General features: G+C 43.4%; 1 protein-coding gene across 2 annotated transcripts in view; it reads left to right on the top strand.

Annotated features, from left to right (window-relative positions):
- ACSS2 (acyl-CoA synthetase short chain family member 2) overlaps positions 1-21,292 on the top strand; it is a 79,544-nt gene that overhangs the window by 45,247 nt on the left and 13,005 nt on the right. For both annotated transcript variants that reach the window (XM_063455781.1, XM_063455780.1), the window contains 3 exons: positions 17,295-17,427; positions 18,214-18,270; positions 20,255-20,335. In XM_063455781.1, coding sequence (XP_063311851.1) covers positions 17,295-17,427; positions 18,214-18,270; positions 20,255-20,335 — 271 coding nt within the window. The remainder of the gene's footprint in view (positions 1-17,294; positions 17,428-18,213; positions 18,271-20,254; positions 20,336-21,292) is intronic.

Here is a 21,292-nt window from a genome sequence, read left to right as displayed (position 1 = left end):
CTCGGTATAACAGACTTTATGGTCTATTTTGAGCTATTTAGGCTCCGTGTTGAGGTGGGGTGTAGACCTCGCGGGACCGTAGTATTACTTAGGATAGCTAAGGCCAGCGCCTAACCCTCAATGCCAGTTCTCTAGCCTAATGGGGCTTGTCTCTTAGAATGGTGTGATGTAACGTATGTAGATACTTAACCTTGAGTGTTTGTCCTCTTTATTTGGGCAACGCGCCGGAAGATTACAATATATTCTTGCGTCTGCAGGGAACGGGCTCGGTCCAGGAAACCTTAGGGGGAAAAAGATGCTAGTGGGCCTGAGGCGTGCCACTAATATAATGAGTGTAAAAATGTTGAACGTATGAGAAGGTGTGTATCAGAGATATTGTAACGTAAGAACGTGGGTAAGCTGAGGGACCTGAAAGTTGGTCCGGAAATTAGAGACAAGCCCCTGGGTTCCCATAAATGTGAATTTTTTGAATGATACGAAGGCAAAGTGAGGCCTTAAGGAGAAACGTAATCGTAGTGAGTAAGATTACCAATACCTGATACTGCAATGCAGGGAACCAGGTAGCCTGTAGGTTGTTGATGGCGTAGGACTTGGTGGCAATGACACAGGTCTAAGTAATGATATGTAGAAATAAATTACAAAACATGTACCGTTCAATATAGTAGTAATATGGTGGATTATGATTATGAGATTGTTGTTGACATTTTGTGAGTAATCTTAGCTAAGGTAAGTTTTGAAGTGTAGAGCCAACTTTGGGGGGGTGGGGGGTTGTATGAGGCCGTAGAGGCTGAATGAGGCCTCAAGGGAAAACGTAAAATAAATAGTAAACCTTCTTACCTGTTACAAAAATGCAGGATACTGGGTACCTCTTCTTGGAGCTTTGTTTGAAGAAAAGTATAAGTAGTAGCAATGTGGTGTAGGTTTGTGTGTTTGATGTTTTCAACGCCGTGAGGAAACTCAGAACTGGCATGTTAGAAGTTTTAGAACCTATTTTGGGAGGTGGGGAGGCTGAATAAGGCCGTGGAGGCTGAATGAGGCCTTGAGGGAAAAAGATCTGGTAAACCTACTTACCTGATACAGTAATACAGGGTACTGGGATACAGCTTCTTGAAGGCTAATTGGAGGAAAGTGGAGGTGTATTATATATACGTAAATTATAAAAGAAAGAGTCAAACTGTGCCTTTAAGAAGATTACCCTGTGAAAAAATGTGAAAACATTTTTTTTTAAAAACACATATTTCACCCAGTGGTGACTTTAAGGGCCATATAATAAACTTAACATTATATAGGAAAACATTTTATGTGAGTGCTTGGTATAAGTAAAGAGACATAACTAGATAATTTATAGTGGATTAGTAAATTTTAAACACTGTAGTTAACCGAATGAACAGGAGTACTATAAATAGAAAGAACTCCCGCATTCGGTAAATGGAACACACGAAAGGATTGAAACGAAAGCCAATTGAATAACCAGCTGCAGGCTGTAACGTGTAAATAAACGAAAGGTTATATGAAAAGCTGTTTGAATGTGTTTGGCTGAACGAACGTACGAAAGAACAGACGAACGTAGGGTAAGTGTGCACGTACGGTACATAGAATTAAACGAAAGTAAATGAAAGCGTGTGTATTCCGCGTTCGGCTGTTAGCCGCACGAACGCGGAAGTACACGAAAAGCGTAACAGCACAAATAGGCAAGTAATGAAGGGAGCCTATCCCCGCGTTTTTAGGCCCGAACGTGGGAAATAGCCGAACGCTATTTCCCACGTTATGCTCACGTGGACGTGCCGGTCTCGTGAACGGAAGCCGGGTAGCGAGTAGGGAAGTCGGGTAGAAGCCGGTGGATGGGCACGGAAGATGGAGGTAGGAGCTGCTGGCGACGGACTGTTTACTGGAGACTGACAAATGTCACAAAAGTTCTGACATAGAACTGAAACGTTGATCCACTGTGGCAGTTGCCTGAATAAAAGCTAAGTTTTTTTCAAATTTATTACTAAGTCCTTGGAGTGATATCTTTCTATAAGACTGTTATAATTTTGCTGATTAGCACCGGGCTTTATATTTTCTATGACTGGAGTGCAAGCATTGGATATTTTTTATTACAGGCAGCAGGGGGACTACCTGTTATTCCAGGCACTCTCCCTGCTGGCACTGCTATGGACGGCTATTCCGTCCATGTGATCATGAGGTCCTCGCAATCACATGGCCCAGGGGGGGCCGGATCAGACAGACTGTCTGTGATGCCAGGCAAGTCCCCCTATTGCGATCGCCAGCGAGCAGGTAAGTCCTCTGGACGGGGGGGACGTACTATGCCGCCGATCGGCGTTTAGAATCGGGTACCCAAGGATGGCATAGCACACCCGCCATCCTTAAGGGGGTTAACAGTGTTTCTAGGTTAGTCTGAAGCAATGTTCGTTATTTTTTAAATTGTGTGTAGCTTACTCTAGTGGCCGTGTTTTGTGGATGCCAGAAACAGGTATAGTACGGAATATAACTTACGGGTTTGTATGATTGTGGTACTGATTGCGTATTCGGGTAGATGTTAACGTACACGTTTGAACAGCAGTTTGATAGTAGTTCTGACTGGAATTTAATTGTGTATATATAAATATAAAGTTCTCGCCGTGGTACCGAATGCCCTTATTATTTACGTTTCCCACTGTGTCGACCATATACAGAAATGTCTATGTAGAGCTAAGCTTGAGAAATGTAGAGCTAAGCTTGTGCCTAGAATACTATAGATTAACTGCCAGGGATGTTACTGTGACATTTCCCTCTCCCTACCTCCCCACCCCCACCTAGTTTTAAATGTACTGTGTGTACAAGAAAATAAAAAATGGGATAGGTTGGTAAGCGACAGAGTATTGATCTGTATTCTGAAATTATATGACAATTGTATACCTACAATACTTTTTTTTTTTTTTTTTTTTTAATTCTTTATTTTTTCAGTGCATTAAGATATAACAATCGGGCATGTGGTACCCCAACGGCAGTCCTCATGCTTTTCAAGAAACAGTTATAACAGTAGGGTTTAGGTTAGTACTTGCACAATTTTTATATTATGAATGAATTCACATAGGGAGCATTGCGTTCTCAGCTCATTTTTATATTCAAACAATGGTGAACAAGCTAAGTATATATGTCTGACTTCAAATCATTCTTCATGTCTAAGACTTCGCTAATTATTAGTTATATAGGAACATACGATGTTGCTCTGTGCTTGGTACACGTTAAGAAATATACAATTTGTTAAATATCATAGCGTGGTCAAACTAGTGTGACTTAGCTCAACTTAAATTTATAGTAATCTAGCGCAAGTATGTTGTAATATGGGTGTTAGAACAAGTAGTCCAAGCCGTGACCTGTCGTCCAACAGGCTGACCAGTGATGACTGATAGGCTATCCCAGTGCTCATTTTCGTTGGGGGACGTAAATTGTACACCTTTTAGCTTAATTGCGGTACGACTATAGAGAACGACACATCAGTTAACGAGGCATGTTTTTAGTATTATGGCTGGCGACACTGTGCTAGCATGGATACGTCTATGACACTGTATCAGTGTAAGCAGCCTAAAAAAGCCTAGGCAGGACATGTGGTAAGTACTATAAATGTAAAAAGTCATAAGATGTAAAGTCAACAGTGGTATAGTTTAACTAAAAAGGTGGTATTTAGGAGGCATCAGCGGCAAGTCAACAGGTTGGACAACGCTGATACACACATATAACTGTAAGCTACCAGGGTGGCAAGCAATGACATCAGCATACACAGTATGGTATACAGTATAAGCAGATTAACTGTAATGCAACTTAATAAGGTGCACATTCTGGCTGCTTGGCTATTCAGGATGATGTTACACAGTTAGCTGGTCTCGGTAGGCCTTAAGGTGACATGCTATGTTTCATGAGCGTTATATGAAGCCTATTATAAAATAATAGTAGCAGCAAGCGAGATAACATACACGCATGTGGCGTCCTATTGAGTCATCCTGCTATGGTTTGGTAGGGGTTGCCACTTAGACATTAACCAAATCAGCCTATGAGTCGCTGCAGAAGCAATGGCTATAGCAGCCCGCTGGTGAGTATGATTGGGGGATAGGGCGTTTATCGTCTGGGGGGGACCCAGTGCTTGTGCCTGATGTGAGGTATGACCTCAGTGCTAACAAACAAAGGTGGTCTGAGTAGGAAATTATAGAGAATAATATAAAAGTAAACAAGTAACACAAGAATAAACAATAGGTCATCATCTGTTACATATAAAGACGATATAAGGCATGGGACGAGTAATTCCGCAGCCGTATTCGAGTGTCCCGGTCAGCCTATACCCTCCAGAGGCATGGCACAGTCCCGTTTGGACGTGGGCTGCATATCACCCACCATCAAGGTCGGACAGATGGCAGAGTCTCTCGTTCGGGTCGAGATCCCCAGTACCGCCTGTGGTACGTCCGGAGATTGAGGGCTGGGTCGCCGCTGCGTTCTCACCAGTGCTGCATGCTTCAGAAGCGATGGGCGCCCCTTCACGCGCCGCCATTTTGGGGCCTGTGTCGTAGCCAGAGCTGTGCGCTTCTGCTGTTGGGTTGGAATCCGCTGTGGAGGTAGGCGTTTACTTGGCTGCTGTGAGGCCGCTCGGCGCTTCCCCTGCTCCAGTCTCGGCAGGGTTTTGTCGTACGATGCCCTTTGCCTGTGCGGTCGATACTTGGATTTATGTACAGGCTGCACCGGTTTGCTACGGTGCTTTTCGCTGTAGGTAGGCTTTTGGGTTTCCATCTGCTTGGCTCCCCGTTCTCTGCTCCCTTGTTTAGCTACGGCTTGAGCCATATGGTGCTTAAGCTTGCGCCAGAAGTTTTGGAAGTGGAGGTCTAGTCGCCATTGAAACTCCATGATTGCATCGCTGGGAGTCTTCTGAAGGGGGTTCGTGCCACGTGTATCTTTGAAAAGAGGCCCCCGCCATGTTGTGGCTTTGCTCGGGGTATCCCGTTTCTCGCTTGCCATGTTAGGTAGTTTGTAAGCCAGGCTTAACAGCCCTGGTAGGACCGGGATGACCCCCACCGGTCCGGGGGGGGGGGGGGATAGGGGTGCAGCGGGTCCGCTTGTAGAGCCAGATCGCAAAGAGGTCAGCCGCCTCTCCTCTGTCCAGGACCTAGTAGGCCGCAACAGGCGCCTCGGGCTCTTGTCGATGTGGATAGTCAAGAAAGGTATGATTCCGCTTGCTGGGCTCCCCTGCTTGTGTCTTTGTGCAAATATGGGCTAATAAGTCCCATAATTTGGCACAAAAAGTCGATTTTCTTCGATTATTGCAGGAGCTCAAGCTTTACACGTCTGGTCAGCTTCACAGCCTGGCTCCGCCCCCTACCTACAATACTTTAGGTATACTTGTAACATTCTGACAAATGTATCATATATATGTACAATATGCTGACATCGGAACTACTTAACACATACCTTGCAGGGCCGGATTAACATAGGGGCTGATGGAGCTGGGGCTGATGGAGCTGCAGCTCCAGGCCCAGGCCCATGGAATAGGCCCATTGATTAAAAAAATATAAAAAAAAAAAATTATTTTATTTTTTTACTCTCTACTCTTAGGGTTGCCAGGTATTTCTCATGTATTTCTTATGGTTGACAGGTATTTCCCAGAAGTATTTCTCAGGTATTTGAGGCTGCCTAGCTGGTGCAGGTATTGCAGTAATAAACAGAGTATAAACAGAGATTATTCTGCAATACCAGCGCCGGCCAGTAGGGGTCGCTGTTTGTGTGGAGAGAGGCAGGGATAAGAAGTTACAGGATCTCCTTCCCTGCCTCTCTCTACTCACTGATCCGCAGGGGAGCAGCTCTGCACAGAGAGGCCAGACAGCAGCTCTGAGCCTGCGAGACATGGGGATGGTGAGAGACTTAGGGACGCTGAGACATTGGGACACTGGGAGACATAGCGACACTGGGGAACATAGGGACCCTGAGACACTAGGGACACAGTGGCCCCTAGTCTCTCAGTGTCCCCATGTCTCCCAGCCAGTGTCCTTAGTGTCCCCATGTCTCCCAATGTCCCTGGTGTCTCTGTGTCCCTAGTGTCTCTGTGTCCCTAGTGTCTGTGTCCCTAGTCTCCCAGAGTCCCCTAGTCTCTCAGTGTCCCCATGTCTGTCTCAGTGTCCCAATGTCTCACAGTGTCCCAATGTCTCACAGTGTCCCAATGTCTCACAGTGTCCCAATGTCTCACAGTGTCCCAATGTCTCACAGTGTCCCAATGTCTCACAGTGTCCCAATGTCTCACAGTGTCCCAATGTCTCTAAGTGTCCCCTAGTGTCCTAGTGACATTGGGACACTGGGAGACATGGGGATACTGGGGGACACAGGAAGAGATGAAGACACTGTGCGACTTTGAGACCTGGGAGACATGGGGCACTCCCAGTGTCCCCATGTATCTCAGTATCCCCATGTCTCCCAGTGTCCCCGGTGTCTTTCAATGTCCGTAGTGTGCCAGTGTCCCTAGTGTCTGTGTTTCCTAGTCTCCCAAAGTCCCCATGTCTCCCAGTGTCTCAGTGTCCCAATGTCTCCCAGTGTCCCCATGTCTCCTAGTGGCTCAGTGGCCCCTAGTATAAAATAAAAAATCTCCGGCACTCGCTGTGATAGATTTAAGCAGGTTTATTGCACACTGCAACGTTTTGACCTGTGTCTCAGTGCCCCATCTCTTCCAGTGTCCCTGGTGTATCTCAGTGTTCTTAGTGTCTCAGTTTCCCCTAGTCTCTCAGAATTCCCTAGTCTCCCAGTGTCCTCCCAGTGTCCTGCTTAAATCTATCACAGTGCCCCCAAGTTTCTGTGTCCCCTAGTATATAAGAAAAAAATCTCAGGTACTCACTGTGATAGATTTAAGCAGGTTTATTGAACACCACAACGTTTTGACCTGTACCCAAGTCTTTATCTAGTCTCCAGTGTCCCCTATATATCACAGTGTCCCTATGTATCACATTTTATCAGTGCACCATGTCTCCCAGTGTCCCCTCATGTCTCAGTCACCCAGTGTCCCCAAGAGTCTGTATTCCCAGGTCTCCCAGTGTACCCTAGTATCTCAGTGTCCCCTGGTCTCCCAGTGTCTCTCAATGTCCCCTAGTGTCCTAGTGACATGGGGGCACTGGGATACATGGGGACACAGACACTAAGGGACTGGGAAACATGGGGACACACAAATGCCCCATTTTTGTGTATGTTCGTCCCTTTCGGCACTTCTGGTTATGTGATTTGTATCAGTGGCCCACCCTTTTACCCCATTTATAGACTTCCTGAGTTACTGGACACTGCTGTTAGAGGGTATGGGTTTACTTGAAAGCATGAGATTTTCTCATAGCTGCATCCTATGAGTTTCCCTCCAGCACCATCTCCATCAGATACATGACTGTTTTAGTGTTTTTGGTCAATAAGATTTTTTTTTTTTTTAATTCTTTATTTTTGCAGTGCAGATCAAAAATAACATACAGACGAGAGGTACCCCGACGGCAATCCTCAGGCAAACGTGTAACATTTAAAACAATGGGGTGAACCGCAATGCATGCACTTTTTTTTTTTTATGTTATTTAGTCAAAACTGTTGAAGCGAGGAGTAAAAGCCAAGTAACGATAGGCAAGAATATATATCACTGTTTTCCGTTGGTTATTAAGTAAGTAAGTGGACGGGGTAGTGTCCTGAGTTTTTTAGGAAAGTGTAGGGGAGTCTTTGTTTGTTCGCTGGTAAATGTTATCTAGTGGTAAATGCGTACGAGGTCAGGTAGAAGTGCAAAATGCCCATTCCGTCCACTTGATAATAATGGGCTACCCCCTTGACTGCAATGTACCTTGGAGCAGAATTCTGCCAATGTAAGGCAGTACGGCCCTATCAGTTATTGTAGACGGCTGTCTGGGTCTTAGGCATGAATTAGCGGTATGCAATCAAGAGACATAGGGGACATATCTTGTATGAGGGAGTCTGGACCGATTGGCAGCGTTTATACTGCTGTTAGGCAAATATTCTGTTGAAGGGTATTTACAGGAGAAGCAAGGCCCAGTGTAACGGGGCGCACATCTAAGCGTGTCCCTCCTGTGCTGATGCGCCGTCTCTACGCTATGCTTATGCTGATATGCATGTTAGGGGGTATCTTCCCTTTACAAGATGTTCATGCTTGTGAAACGTGTGGTATGCGATTATGAGGTGTTAAGCCCCTATTGATCTGTTGAGATAGGTGTATTCCGCCTTGTCCTGATAGAACATGTAGTATTTAGCATGTGGTACGCTGGAAATTAGAGGTGTGAGGCCCAAAAGGGGGTTGCCTGCACATTTATCTCTTTTCATCTTGGCTAATGGGACATGTGCACGTCCTGAAAGTGTAATAGGCTGTCAAAAATATAAGGCCGGTCCAAGCGGGCTACTGTTTAGGTAGAGGACAGAGTTGGGAAGGGCCGGCTGGACTTATGGAGTACAGATAAGAAGTGATTACAACAATGCAGGTTTCAAGTTAAAAGATAGTGCCTCATCTGTTACATTGCTCGTGAGAGGAGACCACCGTTTGTACCGCTGGACAGCATGATCTCGTCTCCCGGGGTGTGATCAATATAAAAGGAACTGATCTAGTATTAAAAAACATAGATATAAAAATAACGATTCCTATAACGTAGGATGAGGAAGTAAAGTGGCTTCTGCCTAAGTAGGTGGCAACACCATGTATACGGTAGGTCTGATGTCAGGCCGTACCTATTCCCTTGGTTGTCATGAGCAAGGTGTCGTCACGTAAACAGGCAGAGTCGGCGTATGGCCAAGCCAATCGTGTAGGTCTAGGTTACTATCTAGTTAGCACTTAAGGGTACCGGCTTGGCAACAATAATAGAGCTGTAGTAAACTCAGCCACTAAATAGGTAATATAACGTTATTCATAGGTAGTGGCCTAGGGAACAATGCCGTAAACACATGTTATAGGTATCGATAACTGTCATTAACAATGGTGTTCTTGTTCGGGATAATAGAGCTGGATAGCCCATAGCAGATCAGCAGTGTACAGTCACAATGTGGGATAGTTTATAATATACCATTCCAGACGGTGCATTCTCCGAGGCCCGGTGGTCCCGGTGTAGCATGCGCGGGGTGGGTGCGGCTGGGCCCAGCCTCTGAGTGTCCCATAGTCTCTACGTCGTGACAGTTACATAGGCCTCTGGAGTGGAGCTCTGGGGTACAAACGGAGTGCTCCAGTCTGGGTCCCAAGTATGGGTGCGGTCGGGGGAACTGGTGTTGGCATTGCCCGTGGTGGCCGGCTCCGCCGGTGTTAGGAGATCTTGGGGAAGGTTCAGCAGCCGGAGAAAGGCCGGGGCGTCCCGTATATCTTGGATGCTGTGTGTGGTCGTCCCTCTTGTGACCGATAGAGTCCTGGGAGGTCGCCACCTATAGTCCAATTTATGGGCCCGGAGGAGTAAGGTGAGAGGTCTGAGCGTTCGGCGCCACGCCAAGGTGCTGCTGGAAAGATCCGGGTACAGTGAGAGTTCCATGTTCTCAAATCTGAGGGGAGTCTTGCCTCTGAAGGCTTAGAGGATCGTAGCTTTGTGTCCGCTGTTACGGAGGTTCAAAATGACATCCCTCGTCGCAGTGTTTGGTGCATTTGAGGGTTTGGGGATTCTGAAGACCCCCACTGGGGTAATCGTGGCATGTCGTTCCCGCGGCAGGGTCGTGAGTAACATGCGGTCGATTAGTTTTGGCAGTTCGGCGTCGGCATTGTCAGCTGGAATTCCCCTGATTATTTTATGTTAGAGGCGCGCCTGGCGTCCTCCAGAGTCGCGAGGCGTTGTTCGTACTGCCGGTTCTGGTGTTCCAGGTCTAGCACCGTGTGGTGTAGTGCAGAGATTTCCTGGGCTTGGGAGAGCGATGAGCCTTCGAGCGCGGTGATGCGGCCTGTCAGGCCTTGTAGGTCCGCGCGAAGCGCTGAGACTTCCTCGCGGAAGCTATTTTTCAGATCCGCCATCATCTCCTTCATAATCGCCATGGTGCGCGGTTCTGGTTCTGCTCTTTTACCACGGTGTTTTGTCTGCCGCGGTGGATCAGGGGGTGGCAGGTATCCCCCTTCCTCCTCATCGGATAAGTCCTCGGAGAAGTCCGAGCACCCTCCGTGTTGGGCCGCCATGTTGGCCTCTGTGGCTCCGCGTGCGTGCATCCACATTTCCCCGATCGTTAGTCCCGGGGTGGGCTTGTGTGGTACCGTTTTCTTCCCCTTTTTCCCCATTAGGTCTCGAGGTATGTGCCAGTGAGTTAGAGGGAAAAGGGGGGGTATTTCAGGCGTTTTTCGCTGTTTGCGGTTCGGAGCTCCGTTTACATGCGTCTGGTTGCTTCAGCGTTCAAGCCCCGCCCCCTGGTCAATAAGATTTTGTAATAAGGCCCATCATAATTGTCAGCACCAGGCCCACTTAGCTCTTAATCTGGCCCTGATACTATGTAACTAGCAATACTATATTTATTTAAAGCATACTTAACAGAATATTATAAAACGTATTTAACAGATTATCTGGAATTAAACATATTGTGTCATTAATCCATATCTCACTTGCCCGTTTAAAGTTATAACAGCATAGGTGTAACAGTTTAGGCTTTAATGTAGTTAGTACTTTTGACCGTAGATGGCAGTGTTGGTGCGCCTACGCGTATGGGGATTGTAACGTTAATATTAGCCAAACTAAATGCTTATTTTTAGAATGCAAAGTGTGAGCAGCCGTATGAGGCTCCTATGCGAATTGCTGTGTGTTTGGGTAATGAAATTGGGTTTGTGTGACCGCGTACGTGCCTCGTGGTTCTTTAGTAATTTTGTTAGAGTGTGATTACAAACCACTGTCTAATTGAGTTTGTGCGTATGCAAAAACGTACGGTAGTTTTGCCGGATCATCCCCTCCCACAACTCCAGTGTAGGAGAGGGCAATGTGATATATTCTTGATATGTGGTGATATGATTTCTCAGACATTCGGTCATTGTTTTTATTGGTTCAAGATTGTCATAAACATTTGTCATAAATCAGGGATGCTACTTACACAAAACATATAAAATAGCCCCCTATTTCTAATGATTACTATGCCCATCAATGATTATGAAAGCCAATAGATTGAATCATAACCTGTAACCTGTTTCTGGTACCTCAAACATGTTACAGGTACCAGGATCGTAAATTAGCATTTACCTGAGGTGCATTAAACCGGTTACGGACCATTAAAAAAACAGGTTACAGGTACCTGGTTCATCAATTTGGAACCAAATACTTAAGTAGCCATATTAGGCCATCAGATTACTATGTTTTTTTCTGAACACTTTTTTTGCTATCTAATAATAGGCTTTCAAAACCTGTTGCTGAGCAGTTTAAAATGGAACCAGAGGGGGGAGGAGGGGTGGAGCCTAGCAGTCACGCTGACCGGTTGCACATCATACGAGCTCCATGCTAAACTGCTCATATCCAGCCAAAATTAAAGCAAATAGCCCTAAATATTGCCTGCTCACAAGCCCCAGAGACAGGGATCTACCACTGTGGCAACAAACAGGATCCTCGACTGAAATCAGCGACTTCTTCCCGGGGATAAACCTGAGGGAGGCGGCCGATCGCTTAGCTGACTGCAGACAACTCAACTGGAGGTCTCCCCTGCCCTCAAAGCTTCTCTCCTCTCCGAAAGATCACTATTCAACCTGTGAGACGACAACATGCCGGGGGACCCCGAGCTCTAGCAGCATTCTGTGGTGGGACTGATATTACAGGTGCTCAGGAGTGCGCTGGGAACGGGGGCTAGTGGGGTGCCGATACCAGAGACTTAAGCCACAAATATCAGAGCAGCACCCTCCATACGTTGGGTGTAGTTTGAGAAACCTGAACTCAATGTCTCTGTAACGAAAGTTCCATAGTGTGCAGTATTTGGCTCAACATGTTACACTACCCTCAATCTTTTTATTTACTTAATTTCATAGAAACATAGAATGTGACGGCAGATAAGAACCATTCGGCCCATCTAGTCTGCCCAGTTTTCTAAATACTTTCATTAGTCCCTGGGCTTATCTTATAGTTAGGATAGCCTTATGCCTATCCCACGCATGCTTAAACTCCTTTACTGTGTTAACCTCTACCACTTCAGCTGGAAGGCTATTCCATGCATCCACTACCCTCTCAGTAAAGTAATACTTCCTGATATTATTTTTAAACCTTTGTCCCTCTAATTTAAGACTATGTCCTCTTGTTGTGGTAGTTTTTCTTCTTTTAAATATAGTCTCCTCCTTTACTGTGTTGATTCCCTTTATGTATTTAAATGTTTCTATCATATCCCCCCTGTCTCGTCTTTCCTCCAAGCTATACATGTTAAGATCCTTTAACCTTTCCTGGTAAGTTTTATCCTGCAATCCATGAACCAGTTTAGTAGCCCTTCTTTGAACTCTCTCTAAGGTATCAATATCCTTTTGAAGATAGGGTCTCCAGTACTGTGTACAGTACTCCAAGTGAGGTCTCACCAGTGTTCTGTACAATGGCATGAGCACTTCCCTCTTTCTACTGCTAATACCTCTCCCTATACAACCAAGCATTCTGCTAGCATTTCCTGCTGCTCTATTACATTGTCTGCCTACCTTTAAGTCATCAGAAATAATCACCCCTAAATCCCTTTCCTCAGATGTTGAGGTTAGGACTCTATCAAATATTCTGTACTCTGTCCTTGGGTTTTTACGTCCAAGATGCATTATCTTGCACTTATCCACATTAAATGTCAGTTGCCACAACTCTGACCATTTTTGTAGTTTACCCAAGTCATTTTCCATTTGGCTTATCCCTCCTGGAACATCAACCCTGTTACATATCTTAGTATCATCCGCAAAAAGACACACCTTACCATCAAGACCTTCTGCAATATCACTAATAAAAATATTAAAGAGAATGGGTCCAAGTACAGATCCCTGAGGTACCCCACTGGTGACAAGCCCAAGCTTCGAATATACTCCATTGACTACAACCCTCTGTTGCCTGTCACTCAGCCACTGCCTTACCCATTCAACAATATTGGAATCCAAACTCAAAGATTGTAGTTTATTGATAAGCCTTCTATGTGCAACAGTGTCAAAAGCCTTACTGAAATCTAGGTAAGCAATGTCTACTGCACCACCCTGATCTATAATTTTAGTTACCCAATCAAAAAAATCAATAAGATTAGTTTGGCATGATCTCCCTGAAGTAAACCCATGTTGTCTCTGATCTTGAAATCCATGTGTTTTTAGATGTTCAACAATCCTATCCTTTAACATGGTTTCCATCACTTTCCCCACTACTGAAGTAAGGCTTACTGGCCTATAGTTGCCCGACTCCTCCCTATTACCTTTCTTGTGAATGGGCACAACATTCGCTAACTTCCAATCTTCTGGGACTACTCCTGTTATCAATGATTGGTTAAATAAATATGTTAATGGTTTTGCTAGTACACCACTAAGCTCTTTTAATAGCTTTGGGTGTATTCCATCAGGTCCCATTGACTTATTTGTCTTTACTTTTGACAGTTGAAATAGAACCTCTTCCTCTGTAAACCCACGTGTAATAAATGACTCATTTATCCTTTTTCTTAACTGAGGTCCCTTTCCTTCATTTTCATCTGTAAATACCGAACAAAAATATTAATTGAGGCAGTCAGCTAGACCTTTATCCTCATCTACATACCTTCCTTCTTTTGTTTTTAATCTGACTAATCCTTGTTTTACTTTTCTTTTCTCATTTATATATCTAAAAAAAAGTTTTGTCCCCCTTTTTTACTGACTGTGCTATTTTCTCTTCTGTGTGTGATTTGGAAGCTCTTATAACTTGTTTAGCCTCTTTCTGCCTAATCTTATAGGTCATTCTGTCTTCCTCACTCTGGGTTTTTTTATAATTACTAAATGCTAACTTTTTGTTTTTTACTATTTTGGCCACATCTGCGGAGTACCACAGTGGTTTCTTGAATTTTTAGCTTTTACTGACAAGCCTAATGCAATTTTCTGTTGCCTTCAGTAGTGCAACTTTTAAATAATCCCATTTCTTTTAGACTCCATTTAAATTGCTCCAGTCTGATAATGACTCATTTACACACATTCTAATTTTAGAAAAGTCTGTTTTTGTGTGGTGTGACTCAGTCACTGTTCTTATATTAAACCACACTGACTGATGATCACTGGATCCTAAACTTTCACCTACAGTAATATCTGATACCAAATCTCCATTTGTTAACACTAAATCTAGTATGGCCTCTTTACGAGTTGGCTCCTCAACGACTTGTTTTAGAGACAATCCCAGTAGGGAGTTTAGAATATGTGTGCTCCTGGCACAAGTAGCTATTTTTGTTTTCCAATTCACATCAGGAAGATTAAAGTCACCCATGATGATAACTTCCCCCTTCATTGTCATTTTAGCTATTTCTTCAACTAGTAGATTATCTAACTCTTCAATTTGTCCTGGGGGCCTATAAATCACACCTACACGAGTTACTGTGTGATTACCAAATTCTAACGTAACCCAAACGGACTCTATGTTCGCCTCACTAACCTTTACTAGGCTAGATTTTATGCTATCCTTTACATACAGGGCCACCCCTCCCCCTTTCTTGCCTTCCCTGTCTTTTCTATATAAAGAGTACCCTGGTATTGCTATGTCCCAGTCATTTTTCTCATTATACCATGTCTCAGTAACAGCGACTAAATCTACACTATCAGTTGCCATTATTGCCACAAGTTCATGGATCTTATTCCCTAAACTGCGAGCATTTGTAGACATGACTCTAAGCTTATCATTTTTTAACACACTTGCTACAGGCACCTTCTGTCCTTGTTTTGGGGGACAATTGGATTGATGTTTTATCACCCTTTTGCCCCCCCTCCTAGTTTAAATACATCCTAGCAAAACCTCTGAACTGCTCACTGAGAACATTTGTTCCCTTTTGAGAAAGATGCAAACCATCTTTTTTGTACAGTTTATTTCCATTCCAAACAGAGCTACCATGAGCAATAAAGCCAAATCCTTGCTCCCGACACCATTCACCAAGCCACAAGTTAAAGTCCCTAATACGCAGCCGCCTGTCGTTCTGAGTGTTATGCACAGGCAGAACTTCAGAGAATGACAGTGTGGAAGCAACTTGCCGTATATCCTTGGCAAAAACACTAAAAACTTCCTTAACCTCTGAAACCTCATTGCAAGCCAAGTCATTTGTCCCTAAATGGACAAGTACATCCAATTCCCCTTCCTGCTTTGCTTGCTTAACAATATTACAGATACATCTCCTGTCTCTGTGAGCTGTAGCTCCAGGAAGACACCTCACAAGACCACCATTGTCCATCTCCACACCTCTTATGATGGAATCCCCCAACAACAACTGCTTTCTATTAGGCCTCACCATAGTCTTCAAGCCTCTCTGCACAACACCACTAGCCTCAGTGCCTCTCTGCACAACACCACTAGCCTCAGTGCCTCTCTGCACAACACCACTAGCCTCAGTGCCTCTCTGCACAACACCACTAGCCTCAGTGCCTCTCTGCACAACACCACTAGCCTCAGTGCCTCTCTGCACAACACCACTAGCCTCAGTGCCTCTCTGCACAACACCACTAGCCTCAGTGCCTCTCTGCACAACACCACTAGCCTCAGTGCCTCAATGCACAACACCACTAGCCTCAGTGCCTCTCTGCACAACACCACTAGCCTCAGTGCCTCTCTGCACAACACCACTAGCCTCAGTGCCTCTCTGCACAACACCACTAGCCTCAGTGCCTCTCTGCACAACACCACTAGCCTCAGTGCCTCTCTTCACAACACCACTAGCCTCAGTGCCTCTCTTCACAACACCACTAGCCTCAGTGCCTCTCTGCACAACACCACTAGCCTCAGTGCCTCTCTGCACAACACCACTAGCCTCAGTGCCTCTCTGCACAACACCACTAGCCTCAGTGCCTCTCTGCACAACACCACTACACTCTGAAAGTACAGAAAATGAATTATGTAGAGTAACAGACTGTGCAATATGCCTTTTATCCACAACTCCAAGTCTACCAGATCCTACAGTAATCCATCTGCCATTCCTGGTATGTCTCTGTGGCAGTGGCTTTGCAGCAGTTCCAGCTTGAGTTTGTTTACCAGATAATTTACAAATCTCAGACTTCAAAAATACAATCTCCTGCTGCAAGATAGAGAACTGTCTACAGATTAGACAACAACCAAACCTCCAAAAAGTGGAACGTGAAACAAATGCAAAGCAACTATTACACTGAACTAAGTCTGCCATTCCAATGAGGTGAATACAAATTTAAATCAAACAAACCTTAACTTTGTATTTATCCTCCTGAATACCTCAGATTACCTCCAGTTTATCTCCAGAATATCTCCAACCACAGACACTTAGAAGCAACACTCTCCAGAATATCTCCAACCACAGACACTTAGAAGCAACACTCTCCAGAATATCTCTAACCACAGACACTTAGAAGCAACCCTTAGAAGAAGCAACCAAGCTCTATCCATCATTTAAGTTCCATACATTAATTTCCATCATTTAAGTTCCATACTGCAATTTCTCTTATCCTCTACCACTCAGAGTAATTCTATAGTACACCTTATGCCAGTTTCTCTACCTTTTCATTTCCCCTGTTTAGCACCATGGTATTCGTTCCCAGTAAATTCCCAGTTTGGTGGATATAGATATGTGATATCTGTCTATTTACATGTCTAGCTCTTTAATTTCTTTGCAAACCCTATACTTAAAGCCAAGTTTAGATATGTACACCTAGCATGTTCATACAGTATGTTCCTAAGCTTCTCAATATAACTTTTAAAAAATTTGCATGTACTTGCTAAATGCCCTACCACATGTAAACTATGTACTTCGACTTCCTTATCAACGGCTGTTGGGGCATGACAAGACTTTATGTATCATCTCGCACAACAAAAATAAACCATTTATTAAAAAATTTTTTTTTAAATGGAACCATAGTGATGGAACACATATGACGCTCACAGAATGATATCTTGTGTCTCACTATTGGTAAGATAAAAGGGGAATATTTTTAAATGATAGATATTGCCAATATTGCTCACATGTGCAATGATGAATACCACCATGGGTGCTTTTGTATGTGGTAGGTGTTGGGAACAGTTGGAGAAGAAAGTTTAAAAAAAAACATAAAAATAAATCCACAACGGTATTTGTTTTGTTAAGTGGCTTAGCCGCAGGTGTAATGTGCTACTAAAAGGAGAACATTTTAAATGACAGTTTCACATTATTACTCCCATATATTTAATGATAAATGTCATGGATGTTTGTGTTTGTGGCAGGTATAGCAGGAAGTCGCTGAAGGTATTGGGAACAGTTGGAGAGCCAATTAACCCTGAAGCCTGGCTGTGGTATTACAATGTTGTTGGAGGAAAGAGATGTCCGATTGTGGATACATTTTGGCAAACTGAGACGGTGAGTAGCAGTCTATCGTAGTAAATGCATCCTATTGTAAGACCATGGCAGTGCCTGGTGTAAAAAGCAAAGCCGTGAAATGCTGCAGGACATTGATCAATGCTACCTTACTAATGTAGGAGATAGTGATCTGGATAGAATTCAGAATTCTAGAATAAGGAGAAAAATGCAGAAAACAAACCATCAGTAAGAGGACAGAGCAAGCTGAAGGATGCGTTGCAGATATAAGTGGGAGGGGGCAGTATGCTGGTAGTGATGGGAAAGAGCAGCAAGGTGCATTATTACCAGCGGTGGGAAAGGACAAGGAGGTGCACTGATGGCAAACGTATGAGTGGGCAGGACAGTGCACTGGTGGCAGAAGAGATCAAACAAGCTCTGCAAGACTGAATGGGAGATGGCAAATAATTGCTCGGCACGTAAGACTGGAAGATGGGCGATGACCTATAGCAGGGGACGGCAATCTCTGTCACTCCAGATGTTGTGGACTACATCTCTTCTGGTGCTTTGCCAGCATTATGGCTAAAGAGCATTGTGGGAGACGTAGTCCGTGACATTTGGCGTGCCAAAGGTTGCCATCCCACTTAGGCTATAGGTTAGGGAGAGAGTACAAATAATAGTTCAGCGCTAATCAACAGAAAAGGGCAGCAACCCTAAAAGGGAATCCCTCAAAACTCTTATATAGAAATCAATATCTATGTTTTTATAGAGTAGTGAAATTGGTGCATTGTATATAAGCATGTTCATTGGTAACTGATATAAACCAAAGTTTGTGTTATTTATATGTAGGGAGGTCATGTCCTAACCCCTCTCCCAGGAGCGACTGTCACAAAACCCGGATCAGCTGTAAGTTCCAGCATATTATGTTTAGAATTATCAAGTTGTTTTGTAGTTCTACAGCCAAATGTATATTGCATACTGTGCAACTAAAGCTCATGTTTTGCAATAAATCACAATCCTAGGAATCCCAATATTTACTCAAAGAATAGACCATAATGCCGAATAAATGTTTGAAAATATATTTTAACTAGAAGCAGCCCTTCTAGTGTTCCACTTTCATTAGAAATTGCTAGTTTAGCTTTTACGACTGAGCACTTGGAAGGATTATTTTTCAATGTACCAACACTATTTTCATATAGTATATATTGGTGAATGCAGTAATGTATAGGAGTTCTTAGCATGGGAAATGCCAATCAAACAGTCCAATCAGGAGAACATCCGTCTGACACATGTCCTCCAGTTTGTGGGGCAAATTATACTTTATCATGGTTTGGTGGTGTCTACTAACATAAACAGTGTACGTTCTTGACCTATTGTGCTAATATGTGAAAACACTGCCATTTGCCACTGTAGAATCTTCACACATGACTTGTGGAACACATGAGAAAAATGGCTGAATCATCCGCTTCTGAGCATGTGATTTAATCAGCCTCTTAAAATAATGGGCCTGGGATCTGCCTTATGATTGCAATATAAAGACACCAAACTTCATCATCTCAGTATAAAATACAGGGAACAATAGGGCTTACTAATGTGCATACGATAAACACGTATTGGACCTTTTCCTAAAGCGTGCAGAGAACGGCATTGTATAACTTGTTAGAGACAAGTATAATTGGTGGATGATTCAGATTATTGAGCATGTGCTAAATGCACAAGAAGCCATATGGGGGGGGGGTTTCTTGCCAAGAGGAATCGGGCCTTAACTTTGTCAATTTACACTATATCCTGCAAACATCTCCATATACCAAGTCGTCAGCTGAAATTATTGAGCATGTGATAAAAACACGTCTACATTAGCCATATTGGAGTTCTCTGTTGTTAAGAGAATATTGAGAATATTTGTAAATTTGCAGTGTGTCTTACAGGCAGTCTAGTCCAGATAATAAACGCCATATCATTTGTTACAGACCAGTATAGAGGGCCGACTCATTATGTGGTGGCATCACCCGAGTATAGTGTTTTGTATACACTTTTACAGAACCCCATCATAGAGCATTTAGCACTTACCATGAAGCTCATCAACATATTCCTGAACATGACTTTTTTTTTTTTTTTTAATACGGGAGTTTCCCAGCAAGGAAGAGGACACTTGAATTAACAAGTCCACCACATTTACACTGACCTAAAGCCAATTAGTATAACTTAAAGCTGGAAACTGTACGCTGAAGGCTTATTGTCCTAAGTGTTCCTTAATATGTGCCCAGTCTTTTGGACCATGGTGATCTAAATAAGCAAGCCTAAAAGCTCCAGAAAGGGGGGGGGGGGGGGGGAGGATAATCATCACTATCAGTGTTCTCATGGAGATTGTGTTGTTCGTGTTTGCATGCTGCAATCTTCGAAAAGGGTTTTTTTCATAAAAATTTACTTTATTCTTGCCTGGCTCATACTCGCTTATTATACCGGGTCCAGGAATTCAAGGCACCTAAAATGAAATGGAGCATCATTAAGATAATATATATATTTTTTAATAATTTTGTTTCGGTATCTTAGGAGCAAGTTGATTAGACTCCAGGTTACTAAAGGGGTACATCCAGGCAAAACACTTTAAAATACATTGGGTGTTCAGGAATAGAGAGTTTGAACTTTCCTTGCTGTGTCTTTTAAAATAAAATGTAAAAAAAATAATTTTAAAAATGACCCGATGAGCATAAAATAAAACTGCTATTTGGAGTCCAGGAAAAAAGACTGAAGCGTTCGTACAGATCTTTGTTCTTTTCTTGTTCTGTCTGCTGTGTGGGTCGGAACTAATCCGTTTGTATATGCTGCCATGGTTAGCCAGGAAACAAGATTTTCTTACTGTAAACTTTTTTCTCTTTTGTTTAATAAGACGTTCCCATTTTTTGGAGTGGTTCCTGCTATTTTGAATGAGTCTGGGGAGGAGCTGGAAGGTGAAGCTGAAGGATATTTGGTAAGAAATCAAAAGTATTAAGAGACCTGTTAATCCTGTACTATGAACGTCTCCCACTTTGGGGGGTTACAGGCCGAGATGCGTTGATGCACATACATTCTGTACCGTACTATCAATTGCAACTGACTTTCTCTGGTACGCCAGGAAACTGGTCATAAGAAACAAACTCAGGCAGTCACACGGCATCGAAGACTCTTTCTAGGCTTGTTTTGCTTGTGCGTTTCCTGGTGTACATCATTGTATTGGGTCTTAACGCCTTTGTGCCATCGGCTATTTTTCATCTTTAGGACAAGTAATTTTAAGATTCTTCATTTGTCTTCATTCAACAATTATTTCCCTTGAGCTCATTTATTGTAAAAAACACATGTTGCCTGATGTCATATTATAACTAGTAGTGCTCTCAAACCACATGTCAGAGTAGATTTGACTGTCCTGATTTTGGGAATACCTTATATACCGCTTTAAAAATTTTTTTTTAATGTTCTATACAAAGGGAGTGCATTCTTGTTTCAAAGTGAATAATTATTTTTTTTTTATTCTTTATTTTGGTTGTGCATAAAACATCATACAGGCTTGCAATACCACAACGGTTTATGCAAACAGAGCTATAAACAGAAAAACAAATTACACTTGTGGTTTAAATACCAGGCACAATTTTTGTGTTAGAGAGAGTGCTAAGCGATGCTTTTTAGTCTAGAAATGCGTCGTCTAACTGTGTACCGTAGTGTGACTAGCTAGGGTGCTAGTATGTAGCAGTTGAGTCTATTTTCAATGATTATCAGGCAATTTACTTATTAAGTGTTGTCCAAACATTAAGTAAGATGCATGTTTGTTAGATATATCCTAGTCAAGGTATGTAAGGTAGTGGCACCAATTTTAAAGCTAATATCAGCTGAACCAGAGTGGACAGTATAACAGTTTGTAGTCCTGTAGCTAACTTACGGCATTATAGGGTAT

Source organism: Pelobates fuscus, chromosome 5, assembly GCF_036172605.1.
Source record: "Pelobates fuscus isolate aPelFus1 chromosome 5, aPelFus1.pri, whole genome shotgun sequence".
Taxonomy (NCBI): Eukaryota; Metazoa; Chordata; class Amphibia; order Anura; family Pelobatidae; genus Pelobates; species Pelobates fuscus.
Note: the sequence above shows the minus strand (reverse complement) of the source record. Positions and strands in the feature narration are given on the sequence as shown.